Here is a 27,443-nt window from a genome sequence, read left to right as displayed (position 1 = left end):
TTAGCACCCCTTGTGAAAAGAAATAAATGCCTTGTAACTATGTCATGCTGTAGGAAAACAAACCTCTGAATTTCATTCTTATGTGTGTAGTGAAGTAATTGTAGTTTTAGTACATAATTTTCTGCTAAAAACATCTAGGTTTATAAATAACTGGAGACATTAAACAGGACTTTATTCATTAAAAGAGGGTGTTTATTTTGAATGCGGTTACTCAAATTTGTCAGTACCAATGGCTGGTTTTAAAAATGGTTCACTTACCCAAAAACACTCCTCAAAAGCCTGACTGTATGGCAAATCTAGAAGCAATACAAGTATTTTGCTCACTAAGAAGCTATGTACTGAGATGTTTCTTACCTAAACTTTTTGGGTTCTCTAATGCCATCCAAACATTATAAAGCTCAACATACAGTGTTAGATGAGTTTTTCCCACCACAGAATGGTCAATGAGCTTTTTATGAGAACATTACCGTTATGTGAGATTTGCATCATCTAGTCTGACACTACTGCAGTTTACCTGGGAAATGCTCCAAACAAAATTCATAGAAAAATATTTCTTTTTTTCTAAAAATGAACATTTTCTGACCTGTATTACAACCATTTAAAAGTTGTTTGGGTTTTTTTTCAATTTGAAAAAGTAATTTTTTTCAGTTGGGACACTACACAGATGAGGTTTTAAGCCATCTGAAGCACTCCAATTAAAATCATTAAGCAATACTCTCCTAAATGTCTTTAAAAACCTGATCTGTGGTTGTTTAGCCTCACAGTGAGAGATCACAAATTTTTCATGTATTGTCTCTCCTAAAGAACATTTATTTGCAGAAGTTTTTATAACTCCCTCTCTTAACTATATGACTAAAAAAGAAAGTTTGACTTAAGCTTTAAAAATTAACTGTCTGCTTGAGGTTTTCATCTGTAATTTGCAGAGAAGGGATAGCTGCATTATACGCCTATATTATGCATTCAGTTTTATGTAAAAAACTTTCCAATGTACTATTTCCATTTTTTTATGGTAATATATGCATGTGAACATAAAATGCAAAAAAATAACTCAAGATTTTACTTCAGTTTTCAACTTAATCACACAAATAAGAAATTAACAGAAAGGCACAATCCTTATTTCTTACAGCATTTGGGGTACACAGTTCACTGAAGAAGAAACTTACTTTTTTTCAAATGGAATAGAAGTAGTAATAAAAACCAGTAATATATAAAACCATGTTTATCTAGTCTGTTGAGCGTAAGCATATTATGCAGACCATCTAATAACAGAAGCTTCTCAACAGGTTAGTAGCTAGTATATTTAGACCAGAGATTTAAAAGGTGGCTTAATTGCCCAGATTCAAAAGGCTTTAAAAGTCAGACTGTGAAATGTTAATCTCCATTCTGCAGAACAATCAAGTCACCTAAAAATGTCTTGCTTACAATATCCAAACTACCTTGGCTTTAGATCCTGAGTAAAGTGAAATGAAACAAGCCAGTGGTTGCTATGAGCAATGTGTATGTATATGACAAACATATTCCATGGTACGTCCTGGATTCATACCTGGTTAGGTTTTGAAAGCATGATGGAATGAAGCAGAATCTCCTCTCAGACATTTGGGTTTCTTCTGGAAACCCAGGCACACAGAAAAAGCAGGAGCTGCATTGCTTTTCAGTGAATTCTCCAACCCAGACTTCTGGGGCTATGAATACATGATGTATCTCAAAGGCGACCTTCTCCTCGCTCAAGATGGAGCAGTCAGTGACCAGGAGTATGGAGCACAGCATGGTCTACACTTTTGTTTACACGACAGTGAAAACAGTCATTTATGCAGTTAAATAACTCCAGGGATATTAGATCATTTTGACGCAATCCATTTCTCTCAAGTGTTCACATGTTTTCACCCCAGAGCAAGTCACTGGAAGATTTCTTTTCATGTTTAGTGCTCTAGTACTTTAATACCTATCTGTATCATGAAAACTTAGAAGTATGGTTAGTTAGAGATGGTCAAGAAGATCCTGTCTCTTCAGAGGAAAGTTACAACCCTTGAGCTCAGGTATGAGAAGCTGGTTTGTCTAGACTCATAGATTGTGGTTTTAGAACCATAGTAAGACAGTTAAATCACTCTGTCACCAAATGGAGCAGTCTCATCCTTACTTCAGCTGTGGGTTTCCACTGTACATGGTAAATCAAGTTGCTTTGGTGATCCACGTGAAAAATAACCTTTAAAAAGACTCTATAGCTTCTATACAGATCAATGAAGTGTCCTATTTCTGTGGTCACAAATTTTCGAGTACCAACATAAATAGCAGGTTACCCATATGTGGTTAGGGAAGGATGATCTTTCAGCAACAGTTTTCACTTAGGTCAGCTGAAACAAAGTGTAAAGCTACACTGCCAGTTAAAACTGGATTAGGTTAAACTACTGTTTGATGGAAGTGTAGGGTAGTTTAAAGCTAGAACCTCCTGACTGTTGTATCCAAGGTGCTTGTTCAGAACATTTTCATAACAGGAACTGAAATGGTCAGTCTTCTTCCCAAAATTGAACTTTTGAAGGTATTTCTGCTTTACTTGGTCATTAGGTATGAGTTTATTATTGTTGTGCCTGGTAACTGTGTTCTTGCTCTGTTAAATGTATATATGCCTCTTCTGCAGTATTCTTTCAGAAGTATATGAATTATTTCCTTCTATCTGCAATGGTGAAAAAGCATAGTTATTGCAAATCTAATAAATCTGAAGTCTGCACATGCTTTGATAGTTCTATAGTCATATGTATGACAGAAAACACATCAAGTTCTACTGAATGACGTAGCAATCTAATTCCTGTATTTGACCATAAACAAAGAAAATTTCAACTGCTCCACATAGATCAGTCGTGTCACATTGTTTCAGAAGGTATACCTAGAATAGGTTCTGTTCTGTAGATGAAATTGAACCTTGAGCATGAATTTCTGGTTTAGTCATGAACACTGATGTTTATGCTTATCCATCACACTCTTTAAGGCATAAAGGAACTTTTATTATTGCTTCTCTAATAAGTTTGTGAGTCATTCTCTAAAACGATTGGTTTATGCTGTTAGGAAGTCCAGTAATCCAAGAAAAACTGACATATCAGTAAGTTGCAACACAGGAACCCAGGAAAAAAATAGTACAGCAATTGCATCATGAATAAAAATGTCACAGAAAATAAAACTCTTGAAAATTTTAAAATATCCTTGTAGTTTTTCATAAATGTTACTACTTTCCTTTTAAATAACTCTGACAACTAAGCAATTTGGCCAAAGCGTACATTTTTTTTCTTAGAATTAATGAATGCCTAGAAGGAACTGACAGTCATAATTTACAGTACAGAGCTTGCAAGGAACTTCCAGAAAATCTCTGGGGCAAAGGATGATGTTGCTTATTTGAAACAAGCGGATGATATGCAGCCAATTAAAGAAAAGGTTGATTTATTTTGTTGATCATTTCTGGATTAAATACTAGGAATGTTAAATAATTTGTGTTTGTGACACATGTAATTGCTCCATTCCATTTATAAAATTTTAATACATTTGCTTTTGAACTCCTGACCTGTATTCAGTATTACATTTTTGCAGTCCATATGCAGAATTGCATTTTTCATAGTTGTTGATTTATGTGATAGTTTATATTGTACAAACCATTTAGTTAAGTCATGGTAATGGCTTGTATAACATTGGTCTTCCAAGAAAATCTCTGTGGCTGTTTTAACAAACTAGATTATATACTGGTATTATATATGCATTAGTCTGAAATTTATTGTTGGAAACTGATGTTGGGGCTAAATATGAAAATACATTTAATTATATTAGAATTGCTGCTTGGAATCAGAATGTGTATGCTAAACATTTCAAATGCTCATATTCTGTAACTAAGAAAACAAAGAACAATTCAATGATATTGTGCTAGAAAAGCATGTCTTCATGATAAAACAATTTTCATACCTGGTTCACAAAATAAACTTGATCCCATGCGTTATCCTGGAATATAAAATAAAAAATGGCAAAAACACATTTACAATTTCTTCAGAAATTACACAGCTAAAAGGGAGAGGTGGTTCTTCCTTGTATTTGTTATTTTCAAAATTCTAAGTACAGTAGTATAAGAAGAGGTCATACGGAGTGAAGAGCATGTGCTGCTACTAGTGATGCGTACAACAAAGAAAGCCATGTTTTGATATACTAGGAGATATAAGGAACCGTACTTTGCTTATGAAATGAGCTCATTTTGCCTAGAAGAAACTGAGAGATAATAGTTAGAGGATTCTGATAACTTAAATTGTCCTTCAGAATAAAAAAAACCCCAACATATTTTATGAAGATTTTGAGTAGTACTTCTGTTTGTCTAAAATAAGATTTTGCATGCATCAGTTCATTCAGGCCCATTTATAAAAACCCCAATTCTTGAACATAATGAGTGATCATTTGATACAATTACTCAAGCAGATTTTCATTGCCAGTATTTAGCTTTAGAAAATGCATGTTTTGGCCAACATACAAGATTAAAAGAGATTATCTGTTGCTATTACTGCATTTCCTATCCTTTTTCTACCAGTCTTTTAAATAAAGAAAAGACAACTTTGCTGCGTGTCAAGAATCAAATGGCAGTGGATTTGGAGAGACTTCTAAATCACCGTGAGGTAATCTTCCCATTTTAGCATTACTGCCATAAGTGTGTTTTTTCTCTCCTCAGCCTTAAACCATGGGGGGAAAAAAATGGTTTACTTTGGTTTGATTTGTTGGGGTGGTTTTTTTTTGGTCTGTGTCATTTTCAGAAGCACAGGTGATCATATCAGGCACTGGGGAGGCTCTCAGTTGTACTTTCAGTTGCTAAATTCTCTCAGATGACTTGGTCTCACTGTTCTTTCTTTTCTTATGCATACAACAGACATGCCTTGCAAGTGTTTAGTCTTTGTCAGGCATTTAGCAAGTATTTAGATAAATGTGATCAGATTGATACATGCATAATCTGAAAGGCCTGCATGTGCCACAGTATGCCCCGGTATCTCTCCCTGCTTTTCCCAGTCATTGAGACCAAAAGCCTGAACAAAGCATTGCACAATTCATTTCCTGTACACACATCTGAGTTTCTTTTCAACTCCAAAACAGGATTTGGGGAGAGGAAACGAGGTAGTCACACAGGTTTCATCCAGACAAGAGTCAGGGTACTTCTTTATCTACTTATCTGGGTTTCATTCAAGCAAGGAGTTAGTGTTACTGAAATACACTCTCAGATCTAAAAGTATGCAAAATCTTGCCATTTAGACATAAATGCTTTATATAAGGATTCCTAAAAGGCTTTTGTCAAGATTTCTCTAAACAATTTTAAGAGATTAACAAGTCAAGGAGTATGAGAGAAAAATCTTTCTGCAGATTAGATGTCTGAAACAAAAGATAGGAATAAACACAGTTTACTGAAGGAGTCCCATACACAAATGATCTGAAAAAGAGTGAATAGTAATATGGGAAGTTTTCTGAGGCTACAGAATACTGAAGATATTAAAACCAAAAGCTAACCATGAGCAGCTGTTTAAATGATCTCCCAGAGCTGCTAAATGATTTTCAAGGATTTGCAGAGAAAATACATTAGTGAACAAAAATTATGCATATGAGGAAAAACAGCACAAGTTATATATATGCAGTAATGGGACCTAAATTCCCAGTTACCTGTGAAGAAAGATCATCACAGAGTCATTATATCAATAGTTCTCTGAAAAATTCCTTTCAATTCTCCAGCTGGAAAGAGAGAAGATGGGGAGATTACTTTCAAGGAATCTACCACTGTCCTAAATTATCTTGTCTGAGATTGCATTATCACTCATTCTGATACCATTATTTCCATAGAAAACTGACTCTCCATGCACTTCTTGAAGTCCTCTCACTCCACCTCCAAAATTCTTCCCTTCCATCTCCTTTCCTTGCTGTTCTCCCAGATTCCCTTCTTAGATCAGTAAACCAAAATCCGTGTCATGAATTTGTCCAAACCAGTTTCTCTCTGCTGACCAGTTACAAAACCGTTTTTTGTTGAATGAAACCAAAACAATTTCACTGACAGCTTAGTCTACGTGAGTGTCAACTTCAGTGAAAACTTACTAATTTTGTTCCCTGAGTGCAGATCTCAAATGTGAAATTATCACCTTAAAAGTAAAAAGAAAACAAGTGTTTAACTTGTTTAGTTTCTGCGCTGAATCACACTGCGTATTTGTCTGATGCAGTTTCCTCCTAGAATAGTTTTTGCATTTAGCTCTCTGAGTTGATTGTAGTGGTTATGAAGTTCCCTGCATAGAGATTAAAATAACCTAATTACAGAACAGAGTAATTGAACATACTTCCCAAAACTGCAGGTGTCATTGACCCGGCAGGAGCATCTGTAGGTACATCAGAAGTAATCATTTGATAGCTCTTATTTCTGATGTCTGTATCAACATCATATATTTAAATTTCAAATTCAAGGCTGAGACAAAGACGTATGTTCTGTTTGGATTATACTTGGGTTTGCTTTTTTCTTTTGTTTTTTGGTCATTTTTTTTGTTCATATGAAACCCACTGGTCTTCTATTAATTTAACATAAAATATTTAAAGTATTTCTAGATAATTTATAAGCCTTATCATTATATTAATGCATTATCATATCATTATATTAATGATATGAAAAATACTCTGAGGAAACATGACTTAATTGTATAAGTATATAGTGAATGTTCTGAATTTCCAATATGATAGGCCCTTGGCAGGCTAATTTCAAATTAATTTCTTTCAAAATTTCCTGTTCCTATTTCTTCTCTCCCAAGTAGCGCTGCTGCCAAATAGTTCTGCTCTCAAAGTAGTTACGCTTTGGGTGCCTAGTTTTAGTAGTGTCATATCAACCAGCATGCATTGCAGCTGATTAAAACCAGTAGAAAGTGATAAAGGTAAAATTTAACAATGTTTTATGAGAAAACTGTAAAATTTTCTGCTTCGAAGCAATGCGACGTTGTTTACATCCAAACAACGTTGGCCCCTATGAGTACCCTCACGAACTCTTCCTGATATGCAGCAGTTTGCTTCTTTGTGTCATTTCACCACTTAACATTTTCAAACTGTGGCAAAGGGTGCAAGCAAGGCTGAGTGAGGCAGGCTTTGTAAAAAAGAAAGCAAATACTTGAGTCTAAAAGAGACTTCATCTTGAATGTTCCTTTGGATGTTAAAAAATTGATCAAAAATTTCCAAAATTATTACCGTTTTGTCAAATTTCTTATTATATGTTAAAACTAGGCCATATTAGTCACATTGTTTTACTTAACAGTGGTAACATTTTTTCAAGTCACCTATGCAGAAAAGGCTATAAATACTGACACCCCCCCCCCCCCCCCCCCCAAAAAAAAACCAACATTAGAAGTGGCATGTTTAGGGCAAGAAAATTACAAAATGCCAGTACAATGCACAAAAAAACCCTAAGAAACACAAAAATAAGCTGAAGTTGTTTTAGAAAATGTGTGAAAATAACAAGAAGCGTTTTGGGGGGGGCTATGTATGTATATGTTAAACTTCTGTCATTTCTGTTTATTCTTAATGTAGCCTTTTATTTTTTACTTTTAATGCAGTCTTCTTTCAATAGTTTTACAGTTTATGAATTTCTCTAAAAGGCAATTATCTCTTGTATTGAAGTCTTTGTATAGGATAGGACAATTTAGTTTGAGTTAGTCTTCAGTTAAATTTTTTTGCTGTCTTAATAAAAAAGGGAAATATGCAGTAACATCACAGTTTCACAGTAACTATCCCTGCTAATAGAAAAAAACAATCCAAATTTTCTAATCTTGGGTTAATAAAGACTTAACTTCATTTAGACAAAGTATGTATTTTTAAATAAAGGTAACATGCTATCTGTAAACATAGATCTATGCAATTTGAAAAAATATGAATTATGGGATTATGTGTTCTGTACGTGCTATCCTGTAATATGATTACTATCAGTCTTGTTTAGTCATTGCACATACTAAACTGTCATGTCTTGTTAGGAATTACTTTGTTGCGCTCATGTTTGCAAGTAAAAACATTAGAATTCTGGAATAGATAAACCCAAGATATTCATAGTTCACATAAAATGAAGTTGAGGTATGTTCAAAATACAAGCAAAATGCCAAAACATTGTTAAGGCTGTCTTACAGTGACATGTTTCAATAAGTATAAAGTTTTGACTTAAGGTATTCCAGCCTGTGTGGTCTCAGACTGTATTAAATCTTTTTAATGAAATGTTAGAGATTGAGGGGCTGGGGTTTTTTTTGTTTTTATCACCTTGTAATATCAGATGGATTCATAATGCTTGCTTTGGAGGTAATTATGGCATTTTATACACTTTTTAAATAAAGAACTTATGCTCAAGCTTAATCTTATGTCCTTTTCACATATCTTAATTTTGGAAGAAAAAAACAATCTTGGAAGAATTTATATAGGGCTCTTATGTGAGTTCTTTTATTACAGGAAAAAAATGACACTGGATATTCATGTAATAAAAATAGTTCATTATTTCAAATTATGTAGACAGCTAATTTGATGATGATTATTTTATTTTGCTGTGGGAAATTAAAGTTAAAATTGGTCGTTTGACTATGCACATTCTTTAAAAGTTAGGTCCACCCATGAAAGAAAAATTGACGCTTTTTTTCCTAGGCTGTATTCTTGGCCTAAATTCTTAATTGTTTCTTGGCCTGCTATTTCCTGGTTTTTTTTCTGAATTAATTAGTAAATGAATATAGGAAACTTTTTAATCTAGCTTCTCATTTAGATCATTGAGAATCAGCTGATGCAATAATATTTCTTATCATCTTCATATGGATAAATTCAATGGCAAGGGAATTCAATGGCATTATCGTGAATGATTCATACCCAGGATCATGCTAAGACTATATTCTTAGAGGTTCGTAATAAAGCTTTCACAGTGCTGCTGCCCACTTTGGTGTGTCAGAAGGAACTGGGGTACGCAATACTGTGATGCCGTTTGTAAACCCCTCAATGCACGATAGCAAGTACAGTTAGTACAGCCAAATTTTTGAGCTAATTTCAGACTGAGAAATTTTATATGTTTTGTCAAGATAAGCAATGGGATTTTTAATTGTTTTCCCAGATCCATCAGAAGAGTCATAAAACATTGTTTGGAGGAACAATGGAGTCTCCCATTAATAACTTTCTAGTAAACAGTGTTTGTTTTTTTTTAAAAAAAGGGTATTTCAAATCCAGATTTTTTTTGCATTATTATTTGTAGTCTATGTTCTCTTTTTAATCTGGACTTTACACTTTTGACCCTCTGTCTTTTACTGTGGATAACTGAACCACACACAAAAAAAGATGACTTGTGATCTTGATTCTTCCCACTCTTAACTTCAGCACTTACCCCCAGATTTGGACCCTTGTTGCCCTAATGTCTTGGTATAGTCAGGGGCGCATGTTAGAAGGATGTTTCTTCAAAGCAAAAATCAAGATGAAATTACCCATTATGCCCAAGTTGAGGCAGTAGCTATAACCTCTTTGCTTCTGATTCTTCTCTCTCCTCTTGCACCAGCTCTGGCACATTTCTAATACTGCACAGGGACCATACAGATCACTAAACAGAAACATAACCTGACCAAAAAAAGAATACCACAAAAGTGAATTGCTCTCTGTTAGGTTAGCAATTTGAATTGCTTTTGGAAAGGGTCCAGCAAGGAAAAGAGCAAGTAAAAATATTTATATGTCAGTATTACTTACCTGTGAAAAAGAGGGCATTTTGTGTCCAAAACTGTGGAGTAGAGCACACCGAGCTTCTGTGGCATCCTTTATCTGCATCCAAACTTTATCCTTTCGTGCATGTAATGGGCATCTATAACTTAAAGGCACCAAAGTGCAATTTGCTGTTAAGTGCTAAAGTTAAGTGGGATGAATCCACTAAATCTTTTTAGCTGAAGCTCTTGAACCATGATTCCTTTTATCTGGGATTTTTTTTTTCCCTTCTCTTCCAACAGTCAGCCTTTGACTAAAAGAAATATTTACCGTGAGCTCTGTGATCTTGGCACTTCCATTGCCTTTCATGCTTGATGCAGTTGTTAGTATTTTGGAACATCAGAAGTGCAGTTTTAGACTTTATCCATTGGCTTGCAAGCTTCGGATGAAAACTTGCAAGGGCAGTCTGTCAGCACTCAGATGTTTGGCAAGAAGTTTTAGTAATCATTTTCTGAGGTTACATTTAAGAGGTTATAAATTTGCTATGCTTTGATGTATGACATTGTACTATCTCTTCAGATATTTAAGATGCAGACATATTATAGTAAAGAAACCAAATAATGCACACAAATAAATCAATTTATTTTAGTTTTTCCAATTCAAAGTACAGAATGTAGAAACAGAATTCTGAAATCTTGAATATTAACAACCTGCTGTTTAGATTTTTGATGTGGAGTTCATAAGTCGTTACGGGGTGGGGGCGGGGAGCAGAACAGAGCCAGTATAACAAATGGAGGCATTCTTTTCATGTTTTAAGTAGAAATATTCTAGGAGACGTGAGAAGAAACAGAAATGAGACAGTGGTGTAAGAAACACCAATAGAAGGCTTTAAATGGTATTCCTTTAAGTGCTAAGATCAGTTTCAGTTTATATGAATATAAGGGAGTCAATTTGCACTACTGTTTTTTAAAAAACTGCTTGTAATCACCTGTGTGCAGTGTAGTCTGGCAATACAGTAATTTTTAATCTATAAAAGTACAACAAATATTGTGAAACTATTTTAGTGAGAAATAAAAGGGTAAAATTTATGGCATAAACACTGCAAATGAAGGCTGTTTATAATACTCATTATTTTCTTATAATGCAATTGTTTATGCAGACATGATCACTTATCAGCACATAAATATTGTATACTGGTTAAAATTATATGAAAACCTGCTGATATTTTACCTCCTTCATACATCTGTGCACTTGTGGTACATTAGCAGCTGTGCATACAAGTGATAGAATGTAAACTTGCTGAACTAGTCACCTGCCTTATCGGCACATTCATGTGTTACTGTGCCAAAGCTCTTCATGTGAAGTTAGTAACCAGAAACCAGGCTCTGGCTATCTGCTATGGGACAAAGTAGAAAACGTGTAGTAGTAGTTTAAATAAACCTATTTTATATCAATTAGTTAAATGGATGTAGACACATGGGATTTAATTGCTATTTGGTTACTTAAATCTGGTTATCTTATGTCAGTAAATTGTTGTGTCGCTTGAATTGAGTGGTAAATCTTTCTAAATATGTGTACCTGAGTTGGTATTAATCTTCAACTAGAGCAGATTAAAATTTATTTCTGTTATCCATTGCAAGCTCCTATTATTTTAAAAACATACTAAAGTTTAAAAAACTCTTATTGAGTGATTCTTGCTGAGAATAGTCTACCAGGTTAATATTAAAATGCTAATTGCCTAAGTGACTGTTATGTTGAATTTATTTTCCAATTGGCAGGTCAGAAGCTTTCCAAATCCTATGTGTAACTCCCCATTTATGAGTAAACCTGATGTTTATCTTTTCCCCCTTTCCAGGTTTTCGCAGTTTCTTAACAATATGTCAAAATAATCCCATTTAATAATTAAGTATTTCTCTGCCTTTCACCACATTTGTGAACACCTCACAAATATTATTCTCAGAATTTAAAGCAGCAAAGTATCACTACCCATTTTGCAGAAGCAACAACCACAATGAAAGAAATGGTGTTTTATCCAAAACTCCCCAGAGTTTGTGGTAGAGGTTAAGAGTTCACGTGTCCTAATGCAATACCTTAATCACAACCATTCTTTCCTTATGTGTTTCAGTTCAAAAACCTGAAAAGAAAATCTCCTTAGTGTTTTTCCTAACTAGACAAAAATTCTTTTCTCCAAGTCATCTTCTTATATATAAACTGATTTTAATTTGAAAGTAGTATCAGAAGCAAATCATGTTTTCACTTTTTATTGTTCTGAGAATTTAAATTTACATTCATTTTTTTTAATCCACATCTCCTGAAAAAAGGTCACTTTTCAAAGTCCTGTGAGTCTCTTAAAAATGAAATCTAATGTGTTTTTTTTAATTTGAACTGTAGAATGGATATTATTTATATTTTATATTAAGTTTTCTGGAAAAAAAAAGAGGGAAAAAAATCACAGCAGGCTGGAGCGCTTATGTGAATGAGATTAAAAATGTAGCTTATTTTGTCCAAGCAAACAGAGGATCTGATGGGGTGCAAGAAAAGGAGAGAAACATAAGGCAGCATTGTGAAGGTAGTAAGTAAGGACACAGAAAAAGAGAACAAGTGAGAGAGAGAAAGGTGAAGTTAAGAACAGAAAATAGTTACTTCATTATCTTTAAAATGTAGAAAACCTGACTTCTTTTGTTTTTTAATAAGTGGTTGCCAAATGCATTTTCCACGTGTGTGTAAGACTGGAGAGAGCCCACGTGATCAAGCAGGTAGAACAGTTACTAATTAGTCCTATTAGGATATGCATAGTTTGTTAATTGCTCTAAGAGTTTTCCAAGAGCTTCTACAAATCAGGCTAAGGTTCCTGAGGATTTATATAAATCTTGATGAATGTTAGACTTTAAACATGGCCACATGAATTATCAGAAGCATTTGCAATTCCATGACATTGTTCCAAAATTTTGTTTCCAGTGTTTGAGAATCTAGTCGTGTCTGTGCTTGCACATACTCATCTAATGTCATGTCCTGCACAAAACCTTATTAATTCTCAATAATTATCCTATTACCTGGCCCACAAAAATGAAAGAAAAGACAGGTGTTTTTGTTCTTCTTTTCCTCTGTTGAGGCCAAGCAAGGTCTCCCGAAGTATCTGTGCTTTACCTTACTTTGACCGGTTACTCCTATATTCTCATGTTTATCTTTCTTCCTTTTGTATTACCCTTGGGGAATGCCCCTCACTGCTAAATTCTCTACACCCACAGTTTCATTCTCTCAGCCATGACCTTGAGGTTTCCAGATGAGTCTTCAGCATGTCATTATTAGTCATACTTTTAAGTATGGCTAATAGTATCCTTAACTGTAATTAAGTCATGCTGAAGATTGACTAGAAGCAACCTAGGAATGAAAGCCAATGTGTTGGATATAGGAACCTGGAGAGCAGCAACAGCTGCCATCTGCAAAAAACAGAGGTAGAGAGAAGTTCAGAGGCTCATAAAAAGCTTTGGAGTCATCAGAGGGAGGGCAGTACGTGTTTAATCAGGGGTGGAAGCTTAGTGGATAAAAGAATAAAACTGCTTTGTTGGGGGAGAGGGGAAGGAAGGGGTATCTGCAGGGGTTGGGAAGACATGACTGAGAAGAAGTGATTGGTAACAGGTGCCTTCAAACAGTCTCTAGCTCTGCCTCTTTCCCCTCTTTTCTGTGTAAAAGATTGTACATGATAACGTCAAAATTATTTGTGTTTCTAAAGTGAATGACTTCCTGCTCATCTATGTGCTGCAACTTGTTTTATATAAAAAAAATGCTGATGTACAATGCTTAGCTCTCTTTTTAAATGTTAAGCCACAGAGTAATTATCATTTTTCTTATGCTACGTTTATGTTCCAAGATTCTAGTTTCTATTAATGTTCTGCATGTTTTCTAAGTAGATTACAGGGACATTTCTGCATCACAAGTAAGCCCTGGAGCTATTCTCAGCTTAAAGCTTGGAGAAACAAAGTGACATTTACATTGCTAAATGAGTGTTGAGAAGTTTCTGGCTCTTTTTTTACAAGGAAAAATGTGCTTCTAAGCAGTATTTCTCATTTTTGTTACTTGTTTTGTTGCTGTCAAGCTTTAATAAAACTTGAATTCCAAATAGTACTGAATGTAGGAAGAGGAGGGACTTTACAGCTGAGTGCGTTCATTCTTTTCTTGGAGCTGTATTATTCAGAATGTCTTACTAGTTTTCACATATATTCTTTAAAGAATTATCCTTCTATTCACAGTGGTATAACTAAACAATTGCATATGAAATGGTGATTTCTACTGAGCAATTTACTAAACCCTGTTAGTATAAGATTTCTAAGATTCTACAAAAAAATAATGTCAGTTAATATAAGTCAAATCTAAATACATTTTTTGCTCTTAAGAAATAGGAAGTTTCAAAGAAGTTTCATAGGCAAAATGCAACTTACTTATGGATTATGGGATGAAATTGGCATGTGTATTTTAAATTACACAGTTTTTAGAGAGCCAGAATCAGTTAAAGTGATAATCACTTAAACAAGAAATTGTTGGCTGTTGAGCAATCTGAAATTGTTCAGATTTTCTGAATATTTAGCCAATGCTCTGTTGTGTTCATTTTTCCTGTATTGGCTATGAATATTTCCATCACATTCTGCTGCTTATCTAGCAGTGTAAAAATTTTAATTCTGTTCAGTTTATGGTAACATTTGAATATTATCAAGTGGAAATTGAATTTAAATACTCTGTAAGAAAAAACAGGGAGAATCAAACTAAAATGTTACCCTCTCAGAAAACATAGGAACTTCTACATAATAATTTATGGGAGTAAGGCTGTTTTGACATTTTAGTATTTTTAGCATCTGTCTCCTGTAAGTAGAACTTACTCAAGAAAGCATACTTTTTATTAAACTTGAATTTGAGTAAATTAATGTTACAATGGATCAGATTAAAAAAAATATTTGGGGATATAGTCCTAGTTATAATTGCAAATCATTTCTGATCTTCAATACAAAATGCAAAAAAACTTTCAGAATTTCACATGCAAGTTCAACTCCTAAGAATTACAACTGAAATAGGCAGAGATTCTTATGTATATAAAAAGACAGTAGCTGTTCATTGCAATGACTGGGCCATTTTATTGTTGCCATAGTTCTAATGCATTCACTTTATAAAACTGGAATTAGTTTGTAGACCGTACAGTCACAGATCTGTCAGCTTATTTTATGGTTTTATGTGCACTGGGATACAGAGAACTCCTGAATTAAGTGTAGTGCAGAGAAGCTATCAACTTATTCTGCATATGGTCTGGCATCTTTCCACCACCCAGTTATCAGGTTCATTTGTTTGATCAGTACATTTCATACTGTCTTCCAGTTTCCAGCTTTACAGTGTGTATCCGTGTGCCTAAGATGGCCATATGTGCAAAGCTCACACCAGAATTCTTGCTGACTTTTCATATTTCCACTACAGCTGCAATTGAGGATGCAACTCTCTCAAGTACACTCTGTCTTACATGAGGGATTAAACCATGACTTGTGATGTTTTCTCAATTGCATAGGTGGTTGTTAAAGTCTTTGAGCTCTGTTATGCCTGTAGGTTCTACTCCTGATAGGCACAAGTCGAGAGCTTTCTACTATTGAAGCTGAACTTGCACCATTCGTGCCACTGCATCCTGTCCATCTGCAGGCATTATTAGTGGAATGGACTGACTTACCGTTTGCTTCATTTTGCTGTCTCATCAAAATGGAGTTTCTGTAGTGTCTTTATACTATTTCACGCTTTGTCATCATTAATATTAATGTCCATTATTGTTAATTCTATGCTAAAAGTGTTGGCCTTTTTTCCACTTTCAGCCAACAAAGGGAGACAAGTAATTCATTCCGGGTTATAGGCTATAGCCCTTCTGCTGTGTGTCTCTAGCTGTTTGGCAGAAATAAATCCCATGAAGAACAGTTCTAAAGTAATTCTTTGTGTGAACAGCCAGTACTTCTAAAGAGCGTTCTAGATACTACTTTTGCTCAAGAGTCTCATTCCTTGGTAATGACACATATATGTCTCCTTTCTCTTAAGTGTACTTCAAAGTTAGAGTACCATACTCACACTTTTTTCTTCAAAGTGCTGTATGCAAGTCATTGCATATATTGAAAGGTGGACCTAGGTTCGATTTCAGTCCTCTGCTCTGTTGTTTTCCAGAAATATGGCAGAGGCTTGGTGTTCTATGCCAACAATCTGTACAGAAGACTCTGTTTGTTTGCCTCCATTTTAACTGGAGCACTCCAATGATATAAAAGAGTACTGCCAGTGTAAAGATGATCTGAGAAGTCGTTTATTAAGTCAAGTGACAAAGTAGCAGAGATAGATCTTGCCTAATTTTAAAAATCTGTAGTAGAGATGACTACATCTGAAAATTTTCTAGGGATTTGTAGTCAGAAAAGAAAAAAAGGCACTATTGTGGTATTATTTGCCATATCCTCATGTAAAATCAGCAAAATCAATTGTAACCTATGAATTTCTCAACAACAGCTATATAGAGGAATCAGACAAGCTGGGTTTAAACATTATTACTGAAGATATCTAAAGGTCAACATGAGGAAATCCAAACAAGTATCTGATCACATGTTCTTGTTCCAAAGCTGAGCTGCAACCAGTTCTCACAGAGATCCCTCTCCATCTTAGTATCAGCTGTTAATGACACAGCTTTAATTTTTTAACACACCTTTACTTTCACAGGAAATCACAGTAGGAATCTAAGAGGAATGCAAATAAGAAAATGCACAGACTTCATAGAAGACATTATCCTTAGTATTTTCTCTGCCATCACTTTATATGCCCATCAAGCTTGACCCTACTGAACACCCTGAGACAGACAACTGTGAAAACGGTTCCTCCTAAACCACCCTGCCCTACCGTTTTCCAGATTGAGATCACTTTCTTTCAAGAAGGAGTTACAGCAAGTATAAAATTACTTTTTTTTTTTTCCTCAGAATCCTCCACGAACATTTTTGTATTGAACATGAACTTTTAATTCTTGAGAGACTTGAGAAATCATTTCTGAAATATGTTCTTTACAAAACACTACCAAATGGATATAGCATTCTTAAATGCTACTTTAGGTTTCTCAAATCAGTATTCTTTAACATACCCATAACCTCACTTTCTGAACTCTGCTTTTCCCTGTACTGACTTGTTGTTTGAAGACAATAGCTGTCTAAATGGGAGGATACGTGCATGTGAAGACAGATTACATTGACTTAGCACGAACATGTTTTTCATCCCAGTATGGCTATCTTCCCTCACTTGCATGTTCTATTCTAGCTATTGTTTTTGTTGTTTTAGAAGTTATTAGAAGTTATTTTAGAAGTTAATATAGCCAGAACAGTCACCAGATTGCTAAACTCAAACCTACTATTTGGCTCCCACATTGAGAAGAGTCCAGTCTCCGGACTCAAGGGGTAATGCACTAAGGCTCTCATGAAGCGTTTTTTTTTCCAGTCCCCTCTGTGCAAGGGGGGCTGAACAGTCAACTGTTCTTGGACATAAAGACAGTAATCTCTCAAGTTTCTCCAGACTGGATACGTATTTTTATTTTGAGTTATAATTTAACCACATGGGGACCATATGGCAGTTAAAGTGAGGAGTACAAGCCTTCCAAAGGAGATCCTGAATATGCATGCTTTACTTTAACAGTACAGAAGATTTACAGATCGGGGGTGGGGACACACATCTAAAATAATTAACTTAGTGCTTGACTCACAAATTCTGACAGACCTTAAATTTTGATCAGCACCTTTGAGGGAGACAGACCTCTGTTTTTATCCCTCCTTCAGCTGATTTTTCTGGGTTTGTCAGTGAGATTGGTTTTCTTGATTAAAAATCATAGTATTTAGTGCCTTTTCTGTGTTTCCATTCTTTTACTGTGAATTTATGCTGTTTTCTTCTCTGGGAATGCTTGTCAGTCATCAGAATTCACTGGTGCTGCCAGAACCTGATATATTTTCTAGGACAGCAATTTCTTGTTTAGTTTCCACGGTACAAGTTCTCTGCTTCAAAATGGAGTTCTAACACAAGGTGAAGATTGCAATAATAAATTCTGTATGTAAAGCTAGAAGTAGAGTACTATTTATCATGGTAAAGGCACAGTTAACTGTATGTGCTATTGTTAGGGTCACTTTTGCTTTAGAGGGTATTTATCTGAGTGCATTAGCCATGGGCTTTACTGCATGAGGAAGGAGCCAAATGGATCTGACATCCGTTGGCTGCTTCTGTGATGATTTTAGTGATATCAAAAAACATTAAATTTACCACCAGAATGACTTATCTTAAGGCCAGAAAGGTAAATGTCTCTTCCTACTGAGTATTTCCAACTGTTCAGTTAGATCTATGTAAAGTTTCTTTTCAAGATCACTGTATGGAGATTATTTGAAGGTACAAGACATCCCTGCCATAAGAACATAAGAATTGACATTGATGTAATTGATTCCTGTAAGCCAGTTGCTTTTTCTTGAGACTGTTATTTTGCATCTCCTTCCAGAGCATGATATATAAATATACATATCATTTTAACTGCTTATAAAAATTTACATATTTATTATAATTGTAGACATATATAATGTTAAGTGCCTTTGCAAGCTTTCAAGCGCACAGACATGATTCTTTCTTGCTTTGATTATAGTTAGATGACCGAGACAGTAAGAAGAAAAATCTTTATACTTCTTGACAATCCACTGAAAAGAAATGGAATTACTATCTTGATAAATATCTGTTCTGCGTAATGTGGGAATTTTTTTTATATACTTCAGTTATTTACTTGATAAAACAGCATTCCTTTTTATGCCTCAATCCTTTTCCGTATCAGGCAAATATTTTTCATTTTGTTTTGATTATGTAAGTTACGATTTTGTTATAATATTTATTATTATACTGATTTTCAATTTTTTTAGTACTGAATTAGGAAAATATGATGCTTTTCTGGTGCATGTATGTTGAACATGTATCAAGGACAACAAAACCAATGTTAACAGAGATCCTTTTATAGTATCTCTAACTCAAAATACATTTATATTTTATATCAGGCATGCTTTATTTTTGCATTTGCTTATCTCTATCTTCTAGTTGCATTGCTAGTTGAAGGAATCAAATTTTACCCTTCATATTCCCAAACTGATCGTCAGTCTCCATTTTTCTAGATACTATTTCAGTTATCCATAATAAACAGTTTAAAACAATTTTAAATAAAACCGAACTTATTTTTACTTGCTTCAAGATCAAACATTGTCATAAGAATCTCAGATTCTTCTGAAATATGAGTAATATGAGCAGATAGCATCCAACTATTTTGCCTTTTTTACTTTACCTTTTAAAAATGGTTGACACTTCTTTGATTTGGTTCTTTTAACACTGCTTCAAAGCCTGACGATTTTAATATGATACACAGTTTTTGTAGACTGTAGGAGTTCCACAACAGCAGCATTGATAGCATTCAGCCTAATAAATTAACAAGGTAGAATTAGGGAAAAATCCCCAAACATAAAACATTTTAATTAATGAACATATAGCAGCCTTTCAGTACTTGAAGGGGGCTGATAAGAAAGATGGGGACGGACTTTTTAGTAGGGCCTGTAGCAATAGGATAAGGGGTAATGGTTTTAAACTGAAAGAGAGCAGATTTACATTAGATGTTAGGAAGAAATTCTTCACTGTGAGGGTGGTGAAGCGCTGGCAAAGGTTGCCCAGAGAAGCTGTGGATGCCCCATCCCTGGCAGTGCTCAAGGCCAGGCTGGATGGGGCTCTGAGCAACCTGGTCTGGTGGAAGGTGTCCTGTCCATGGCAGGGGGGCTGAAACTAGATGATCTTTAAGGTCCCTTCCAACCCCAACCATTCTATGATCTATCAAAAAGATTGGTGCCTATCCTTTGTACCTAAGCACAAAATTGCTTTTGTTATTGTTATCTAAGGTTGTTGGACACCGCAGTACCAAAAATAAATGGAAATGATCAAGTAAGTTTTTCTGATGCTATTTGGAATGCAGTACGTTTTACCTTACCTCACCTCCTGCTACATTGCTCCCATTGTTCCCCATCAAATACTGTGTAAGCAGGGCATGGGTGCTTGTGTTGTCAAAGTTTGGGACAGTGATGAGACCAAAGCTGTAAAAGCAAGCACAGAGAGGAGCTGGGTGAATCCACTCAGGGGTGTTAGTACTCATAGTCATCCCAAGAAGGATTGCTGTCTGGCTTTCCAAAGCCAAAGCCCTCAGACCTGGAAGCCTCAACAATGACACAGCTTGCATAGCATGGCTGCTTGTACATCCAGGAGCGAATGTGACAAGGACCAAATAATTCCACAGATAAACTGGGAAATACAGAGCTTTAGCAATGCTGCTTCTACAGTACACTGAGTAACTGAAGTGAATACTATAAATAAACAATTTGCACATCTCTGCTGGACAAAGGACTTATGGACTTGACACAGTAGAAACATATAAAAATTTTAACCACCCACTTCTCTTCACATCTTCCTTTACTTAGCTTGTCCTGAAACTAATACGTGTACTTCTACACAAAAGATTCTTCCCGTCTGTTTTGAACCATATACCTATTTTCCCCTTTTTTCTCAAGGTCCTTTTTACACTGGGAAAAGTTCACATTTCTGCAAAGCACGATGTCCAGAGCTGCTTTTTCCTTGCTACTTTCTGGACCAGCTGGGCTGAATCATGGTAGTATGCTAACAGTAGCAGATAGTACTAATGATTCTATATTTAGAACTTAAAAGTGAAGCTGAGAATTAAGATTGTGTTCAGGAGCAGGGAAGTCTAAAGAGATGGGTAAAATATTGCTGCTCAAGACAGAACTTTATTTCAAGTACTTCCTTTTCTGAAAACAGCAAATCCTTGCAAATGTGTTGGGCCAGTTTTTGTTTCTTGTTTAGCAGTAAACATACCAATGATGCTATTGGATTCAGTGTTTTCTGTGCTATTTTGCCAAGTTTGTTACGGCCTTTCTCACTAAATGTGGAAACATTTTAGAACAAATATTAAGGCAACTTTAGCTAAATTTTCATTATAAACTTGGCTGTGATGCCAAATAACTTATTCATTGTGGGCTAATTTGTCATCCCCACTCCCTGTCATTCCTTTCCATAGCTTCACATCAGAGAATTCTCCTGTCACAGGGGAAGCTCGTGTGAGAGCTGACTCTGCAGCCTTTTAGCCTTTTCCAAGTCTGAAAACAGACAAGGCTGTCAAGTACAGGACAGATTCTGTGAAGTAGAGAAGACTTTAGACTGCCAGGTAGATCTTGAGACAAGAGAATATGACCCTAAAGCATGCAGGTTTCAAGTCTTGTTTCTGAAATAAATCTGTGTGACATTTTTGGGTTCTGCCTTGTTCAAATGTGCAACTATTTGGTCCACAGAATAAAGCAGTTTGAGTATAGGAACAGCACTTGCTAATGTCAAAACATTGTTTATGTACAATTTAATCTCCTGTGATGGTGTATTTATTTGCTGTATACTTGGTTGAGTTATTTTCATCAAGAAATTCTGTGTATGTGTTGCTTTGGCAACATCTTTGCAGAGTTTACAACTTTGAAATACATGTTGGCATCAACTGTGCAGTCCTTTTAAACAGCTGCTCTGCAGTCATGCTGTTTCAACATGCCACCACACATGGCTGAATTATGCAAATAGTTAATATTAAATGACTGAGATACAAGAACAGTTTGTGCACTCAATAAGCTGGTCTGTGGAGTGTAACATCCATTCATATAACTGAGTTAGTGTGGGACAATTTAAAGGCAACAATACAATTCTTTTGACTTTATCTTGTATTAAAGGCAGCAGGGGACAGAGAAGGTATATGGCAGGAGTGTTTGAAAAGTCTGAGGGGGTTTTTTAACCCGTTACTAATAGTGCAATGAAAATGGCATGTGCATCAATGTAATTTTCTGGCAAGTATTAAGAAATAGGTAAGATATAACAAATGTTTGTCATTCAGCTATAAATATGACTTACCCTGTTCTGGTTGAGAGATAAGAGAGAATGTTAAGTATATAGAATGTTAATATGTTAACAGTATTGCTTATTGAAGACAACAGCTTTTATAAAGAGCAAGCAAACAAAACCATTAGTAGTTTAAAAAATGTAAAAGTGTCTTACAATTTACTTTGAAAGGCTTTGCTACTAACCTTGCTGTTCTAGTTCTGCAATAATGAAAGCTCTACATAATAACAGTACAATAAATAATAAAACAAATAATGCTTTAAATTCTGTAACTTATTTTATAGTAATTACACCTATTAGATGTGGAAGGGGGAGAACATTAGGCTGTGGGTGATGCAAGATGACAAAAGATGTCCATCTAAAGTCACAAAATACTGTGTTTTTTCCTTTCCACTCTACCATACATTTTGAGTAATCTGTTGTGTTGTGAAGTGGCAAGAAAAGGTTACTTTTTAAATTAATCCAAACTGTTACCAAAGCAAATTATTAGAACATCCAAAAAGAGTCTGTATTTCTATATGCTTTTGTATTTTTTTTTTCCTATGTTGGAACTTTAATTTTTCACGTTTCTTGCCCACACTGATCTCATTTTTGTTGTGTGTCCTCTTAAGGTTTGTCGTGGTTTAACCCCAGCCAGCAGCTAAATACCATGCAGCCATTCAGTCGCTCACTCCCCCCTACCTGCCCCCCCAAACCAGGACAAGGTTTTTCATTGATTTTTCTTTTCTGATCTGGATATAAAGACACAGATATGTATCTCTAGTAATGTATTTATAAGACATCTGTGCAAGACCTAGCACTTGAAAGTACAGTTTGTCACAGTCGTTCAAATTAGATTTGTAAACTGCCTTGGCCTGGCAAAACAAATTCAAAAGAATTCTTTTACATTAAATTGAAGCTTAAGTTAAAAGAGATAGTGGGTTCCTTAATACACAGTAAATGTTCTGTTATACAGCCTTTAAGCAACACACAATTTGAGTTTAATAAATCCTATCTGCCTTTTTTATTTTCTTACTTTTACTAGTGTCCAATTAATAATCGTATTAATTATGACAAGTATATGTTCATGCTTATTAGATTTACTGATCCATTTACACATTTAGTTTGCTGAATATAAATATATTATTAACAAATAAATATTTAATAGGTTCAAATGTAATTTTACTGAATAACTTAGCACTGACTGGTTTTTTTTGTGGGTTTATAGGAACTAGCCACAATGAAACAGATTCTAATTAATCTACATGGTAAACGCTATGAACAAAATTTACCTCAGTCTCCTATTGATGTAAAAAGTGTGACTGCAAAAAGCAAATCAAATCCTTCAGTAAAAGTGCTGCCAGAGCATGAAGAAGAAAATATATTTACACCTAAGCCAACGTTATTTGTAAGTACTATGATAAGAGTAAGTGCCATACACTTTTTTGATAATTCTCACTTTTTAAAAAGAAAAATGTGGGTTAATACTTCAAGGAGATGTATAACTAATTCAGCTGAATACTTGCAGCTCTTTATGGGAATGGTCAATGTTGAGGAGATGAATTACAGTTTATGATGTTATTTATCTATTTGGTAGTTTCTGCATCTTAAGTTCACAGCAAACTGTATCTTTTTAAAAATCCCATTATAATATTGCAACATTGAGTAGTTAGCAAAATTTTAATAACCAAAGGGATCCACAGACTACATATACAATTTTAAATCTACCCAGATCATGTATGAATTGAATATGTGCATATATTTATTGAGGAGCAGAAGTGAGGAAATAGGTGTATTTATGTATACTTATGTTCACTTATATATGTATTAATGTGTGTGTGTGCATATATATATCAAAAAATATATTAAAAAAAACATGCCCAGTATTGATATCACTTCTGTTACTAAGGGTACTTGATATTGTAAAATCTGGTTTATTCCTTTAGAAACTAGATGTTCGGACTTAAATATTTCAAGTGGCCTGCTTCAAATTTAGTGCCTCTAGTATTCATGAAAACGGTGACTGTGTCTGACCTGATACATTTAAGAAAGCCAAGTTGCAATGCTGAATCATAAAACAAATCATTACTCTTATTTATCCTTCTTGAAGCTGCCTTTCTCTAGGCTGGACTGGTTGTATCCACAGTGCATAGCCTGTGTGCTATTTTGGTCCAAATATACATCTATAATTTTTTTTTTCTTTTCTGTTGTTTGTTGGTTTTTTTTTTGCCTGGTGGGTACTTTTAAAATTCAGTGTTTTAAACAATGAGGTTTGTATTGCAGCACATCAGATACCGTTTTTATAATACAAAATGTAGGAAATGGTTGCATCTCTTGGACATGATATGAGGGCATAGGAGGATTTTAGGGGTTCAAAATTTGCTTGGGTAGTGTTACGAGACTAAACACAGGCATACCCAGCGTAGTCTCATCCACAATCCTTTCAGTAGTGCTAAATCATACTGCTCAAACTTTTCCTGACAGAGCTATTCAGTGATCCAAAACAGCCAAAATGTGAGCTAACTATTAGGTTGTGTAGATGATCCACAGTTTTGGTGTTTAATCTGTCCTGTTGTACTTAGGGGTATGGGAATGGCGTAGGAATCTAGAAAAAATTCTTTTACATTTAGAAATTGTGAGCAACTTCTCTTTGAAAAATTCTAGTCTTTTCAGACTTTGGAGTAGGGATCCAAAATGGGCAGATGGCAGAGCTTTTTAGACAGGGAAAGAAGTTAGTAGCCCTGTGAAAATCCTCCCAATTTAGGTCAATTTCTAGAATTTTAAAAGCTTGCACAAATAAAACAGATTTATTTTTGTAACTGAAATCTTCAAAATGAAAGAAAGATGGATATTAAAATGTGATGAGAACTCCCACCACAAGGCCAGCTGAATAAAGTAGGTTTTTAAATTGAACAGTTACTAAGTGTCAGAGGAAAGAACTAATATAGAACAGACAAAAAAAAGAACTAGAAAGGGACAGGTTTAGAGACAACAGACAAAAGAGAAAGTACTCTCTAATGCAAAAGATTATACCCAACCCTGAAAGCAGAATAGTCCTTACATTGTTCTACCTCCATTTTTTTAGTTTTAGTTCTGTATACAACCAACCACTGAATGTCAAGCAAAGCCAAAAAAATGTTAAGCAATCCTAACTGTGTAGCAGTAGCCCATAGGATTGTGAAGGCAAGGAAAAGTTGCTCACAGATAAATCTCTGCAATTAATATACTTTCTACACTGTCATAAAACTGCTGATTTTTTTCAGTTTTAATAATAGTTTTTTAAGAACTATATTTTCTTTTCTAAGTTTTCCCCTTTTCAACCGGGAAAGTCAGACAGTGCTATTTCAAATGAAGCCTATTTATGGCACAGTTGATTCATGTCTTAATTGTGATAGGTATTTTACAAAAAATCTTTTACTTCTTACTGTATAATCTGCTTTTTGTAACCTAGAAATAAGGAGGTTTTAATACAGCTGTGTAGTAATAATAACTTATTATCAGCATATACTGATAACACAGAATGCTGTTGGTAAGTCTTGGTTTTAATTTATCTGCATTTAAACAAAGAACTCAATTATCACTATGAACTACATAGTGATATTTATCCTATGTATCACAAAGGAAAGAGACTTTAGATTACATGTTTTTCTTCTGACTTTCACCGTCTCACAATTAAAACGTTCTTTGTTTTACAGACAAATAAAGAGGCACCTGTATGGTACAAGAAACTGCAGAAGAAAACTTCATCATAACATTTTTCTAAAATTATTTAAAATAATCCTTTGAGGAGCCTTCCTTTGTAGAAAGTTATTTTCATCATATGATGCCCTTTTTACCATAAAAGTAAACAACTGTTCTGGTTTTAACAGTTCTTTTATATCTGTCAAACGATCTTACACACCATAAAATAATTTGTAGATCTGTCATGTGAATAAAATGTGTGGAAATAATGCATGCAATGATTTTACTAACATATTTGAATTTTAAAAGATAAATAAACCCCAGCTATTGTACATATTTATTATCTGGGCAGTTAAAGGACGCATGTTCAGAGTGTCAAATTAATGCATGTTTCAGCTTTTTTATATTGTTTTTCTTGGACCCTGTGTCTTATGCCACATTCCTTTCAACTATTCTGGCTCATAGAAGTTTTAAAAATATACATGAGGTAGCATCAGACTATATCCTACTTTCTATGAAGGAAATTCATGTCAGGTGGAAAAAAACCTAATTTCTTACCGGCCTTGATTTGTATAGTTTGTCATGTGATGTCATTTGTTCTACCAAACAGGCATTAAAAATACTCTAAAGAAGCAATAAAATACATCTTAATTGTTAGCACTGATACTTAATGGGCTAGATACACTTGCTGTAGTGTAGTTACATCAGTGAATAATAAAAATCAAACCACAGTGTGTGAGTACTGTAGCATGTAATGGTGAAATGGTTAACTTGCCATATTTAAGTATATGAAAATAAGCCCCATCTTCCAACAACACAGTCTACTCATTTATTCCACTCCACCATCTATTTACACAATAGAAAAAGTCTCTGATATTTTTAATCACTTTTCACTGCATATAGTGTATTTCTATATATAACATAAATACAGGTGATATTGTTTAAGTGACTGTATAATGAAAATATTGCTCAGATTTCATTTAAGAGGAAGCTCCTTTTTCTTACCTCCTTTCTCCTTGATAATATCTCTTCAACTGTTTCATTGTTCCTACCTGGACATGAACAATAATTATTTATTTAATACTATTTAATACTGAGCTATGTCAAGCTTGTGATTCCTAGATACACTTTTCTTCATTTTCCAAACAGCAGTTTGAAGCACAGCAATACTTCCTCTGCTCCAGTTAAGTTTCTGTATTATTTTTTTCCTAATTCCGAGAGAGTGATGTAAAACTGCTAGCAATTGGACATCACAAGTTTAAAATTATCATTCTGTGAGCAAGGGAGGCCAAATGTGTAGACAGAGGTAACATCTTATATTAGACTAACTGGTATTCACCAGGGGAAAAAATAAACAAACGTTTGGGCTCATATACCTATCTGTACAGACATTCCTGAATAAACTTTGGTTTCCTGAACTCTAGGGTTTTATCTAACTTGTATTTTTATGTGAATAGAATCAAAAAGTTCTCTTTCATGTGAATCCGCTCCCATATGCAGATACTAATTTTGTAGTTTGTAATAGATATGTGATTCATAGCCCGTAGTTTAATTTCCCAGACTGTCCCGTTTGTCTGTTATCACCCAATAATTAATAAATTGTAGTATCTAGAAGGACTGTGAGCTTTTGGGCAAGGTAGTAGTTGGAATCTTAAGTGTTCACATTTTGTTCTCCTATAGTATCCTTTTAGACAAATTGGTGAAATAGGGACTGTAAGGTGGGTGGAAAATTGGCTGGCACACCAAACTCAAGGAAATGCGACCAGCAATGCAAGACCCAGCTGGCAACTGGCAGATAGTAGCATCCCTCAGCAAGTTCATAGGCGATACCAAGTTTGGGAGGGTGGTCCATATACTGGCTGGCAGGGGCTCAGAGGGACCTCAACAGACTGGAAATTGGGTCAGCAAGAACCTTATGAAGTTCAACAAAAGCAACTGCAGTCCCACATCTACAACGGAATAACCCCATATGCCAGTACTGGCTGGAAAGCAGCTTGGCAAAAACAGACCTCGGAGTCCTAGTGGACAACAAATTGAACATGGGTCAGCAATGTGCCAACCAGCCGCATCCTGGGTGGTATTACCAACAGGATAGCCAGCAGATGGAGGGAAGTGATGCTTCC

General features: G+C 34.9%; 1 protein-coding gene across 1 annotated transcript in view; it reads left to right on the top strand.

Annotated features, from left to right (window-relative positions):
• Positions 1–26,943, top strand: part of PIBF1 (progesterone immunomodulatory binding factor 1) — a 121,202-nt gene extending 94,259 nt beyond the window's left edge. Inside the window, exons 16-18 of the mRNA XM_055802761.1 lie at positions 4,553–4,637; positions 22,868–23,047; positions 25,335–26,943. Coding sequence (XP_055658736.1) covers positions 4,553–4,637; positions 22,868–23,047; positions 25,335–25,391 — 322 coding nt within the window. The 3' untranslated portion in view covers positions 25,392–26,943. The remainder of the gene's footprint in view (positions 1–4,552; positions 4,638–22,867; positions 23,048–25,334) is intronic.
• The last annotated feature ends 500 nt before the right edge of the window (positions 26,944–27,443 follow it).

Source organism: Falco peregrinus, chromosome 4, assembly GCF_023634155.1.
Source record: "Falco peregrinus isolate bFalPer1 chromosome 4, bFalPer1.pri, whole genome shotgun sequence".
Lineage (NCBI taxonomy): Eukaryota > Metazoa > Chordata > Aves > Falconiformes > Falconidae > Falco > Falco peregrinus.
The sequence above is the reverse complement of the archived record's forward strand: the minus strand, read 5'-3'. Positions and strand labels throughout refer to the sequence as shown.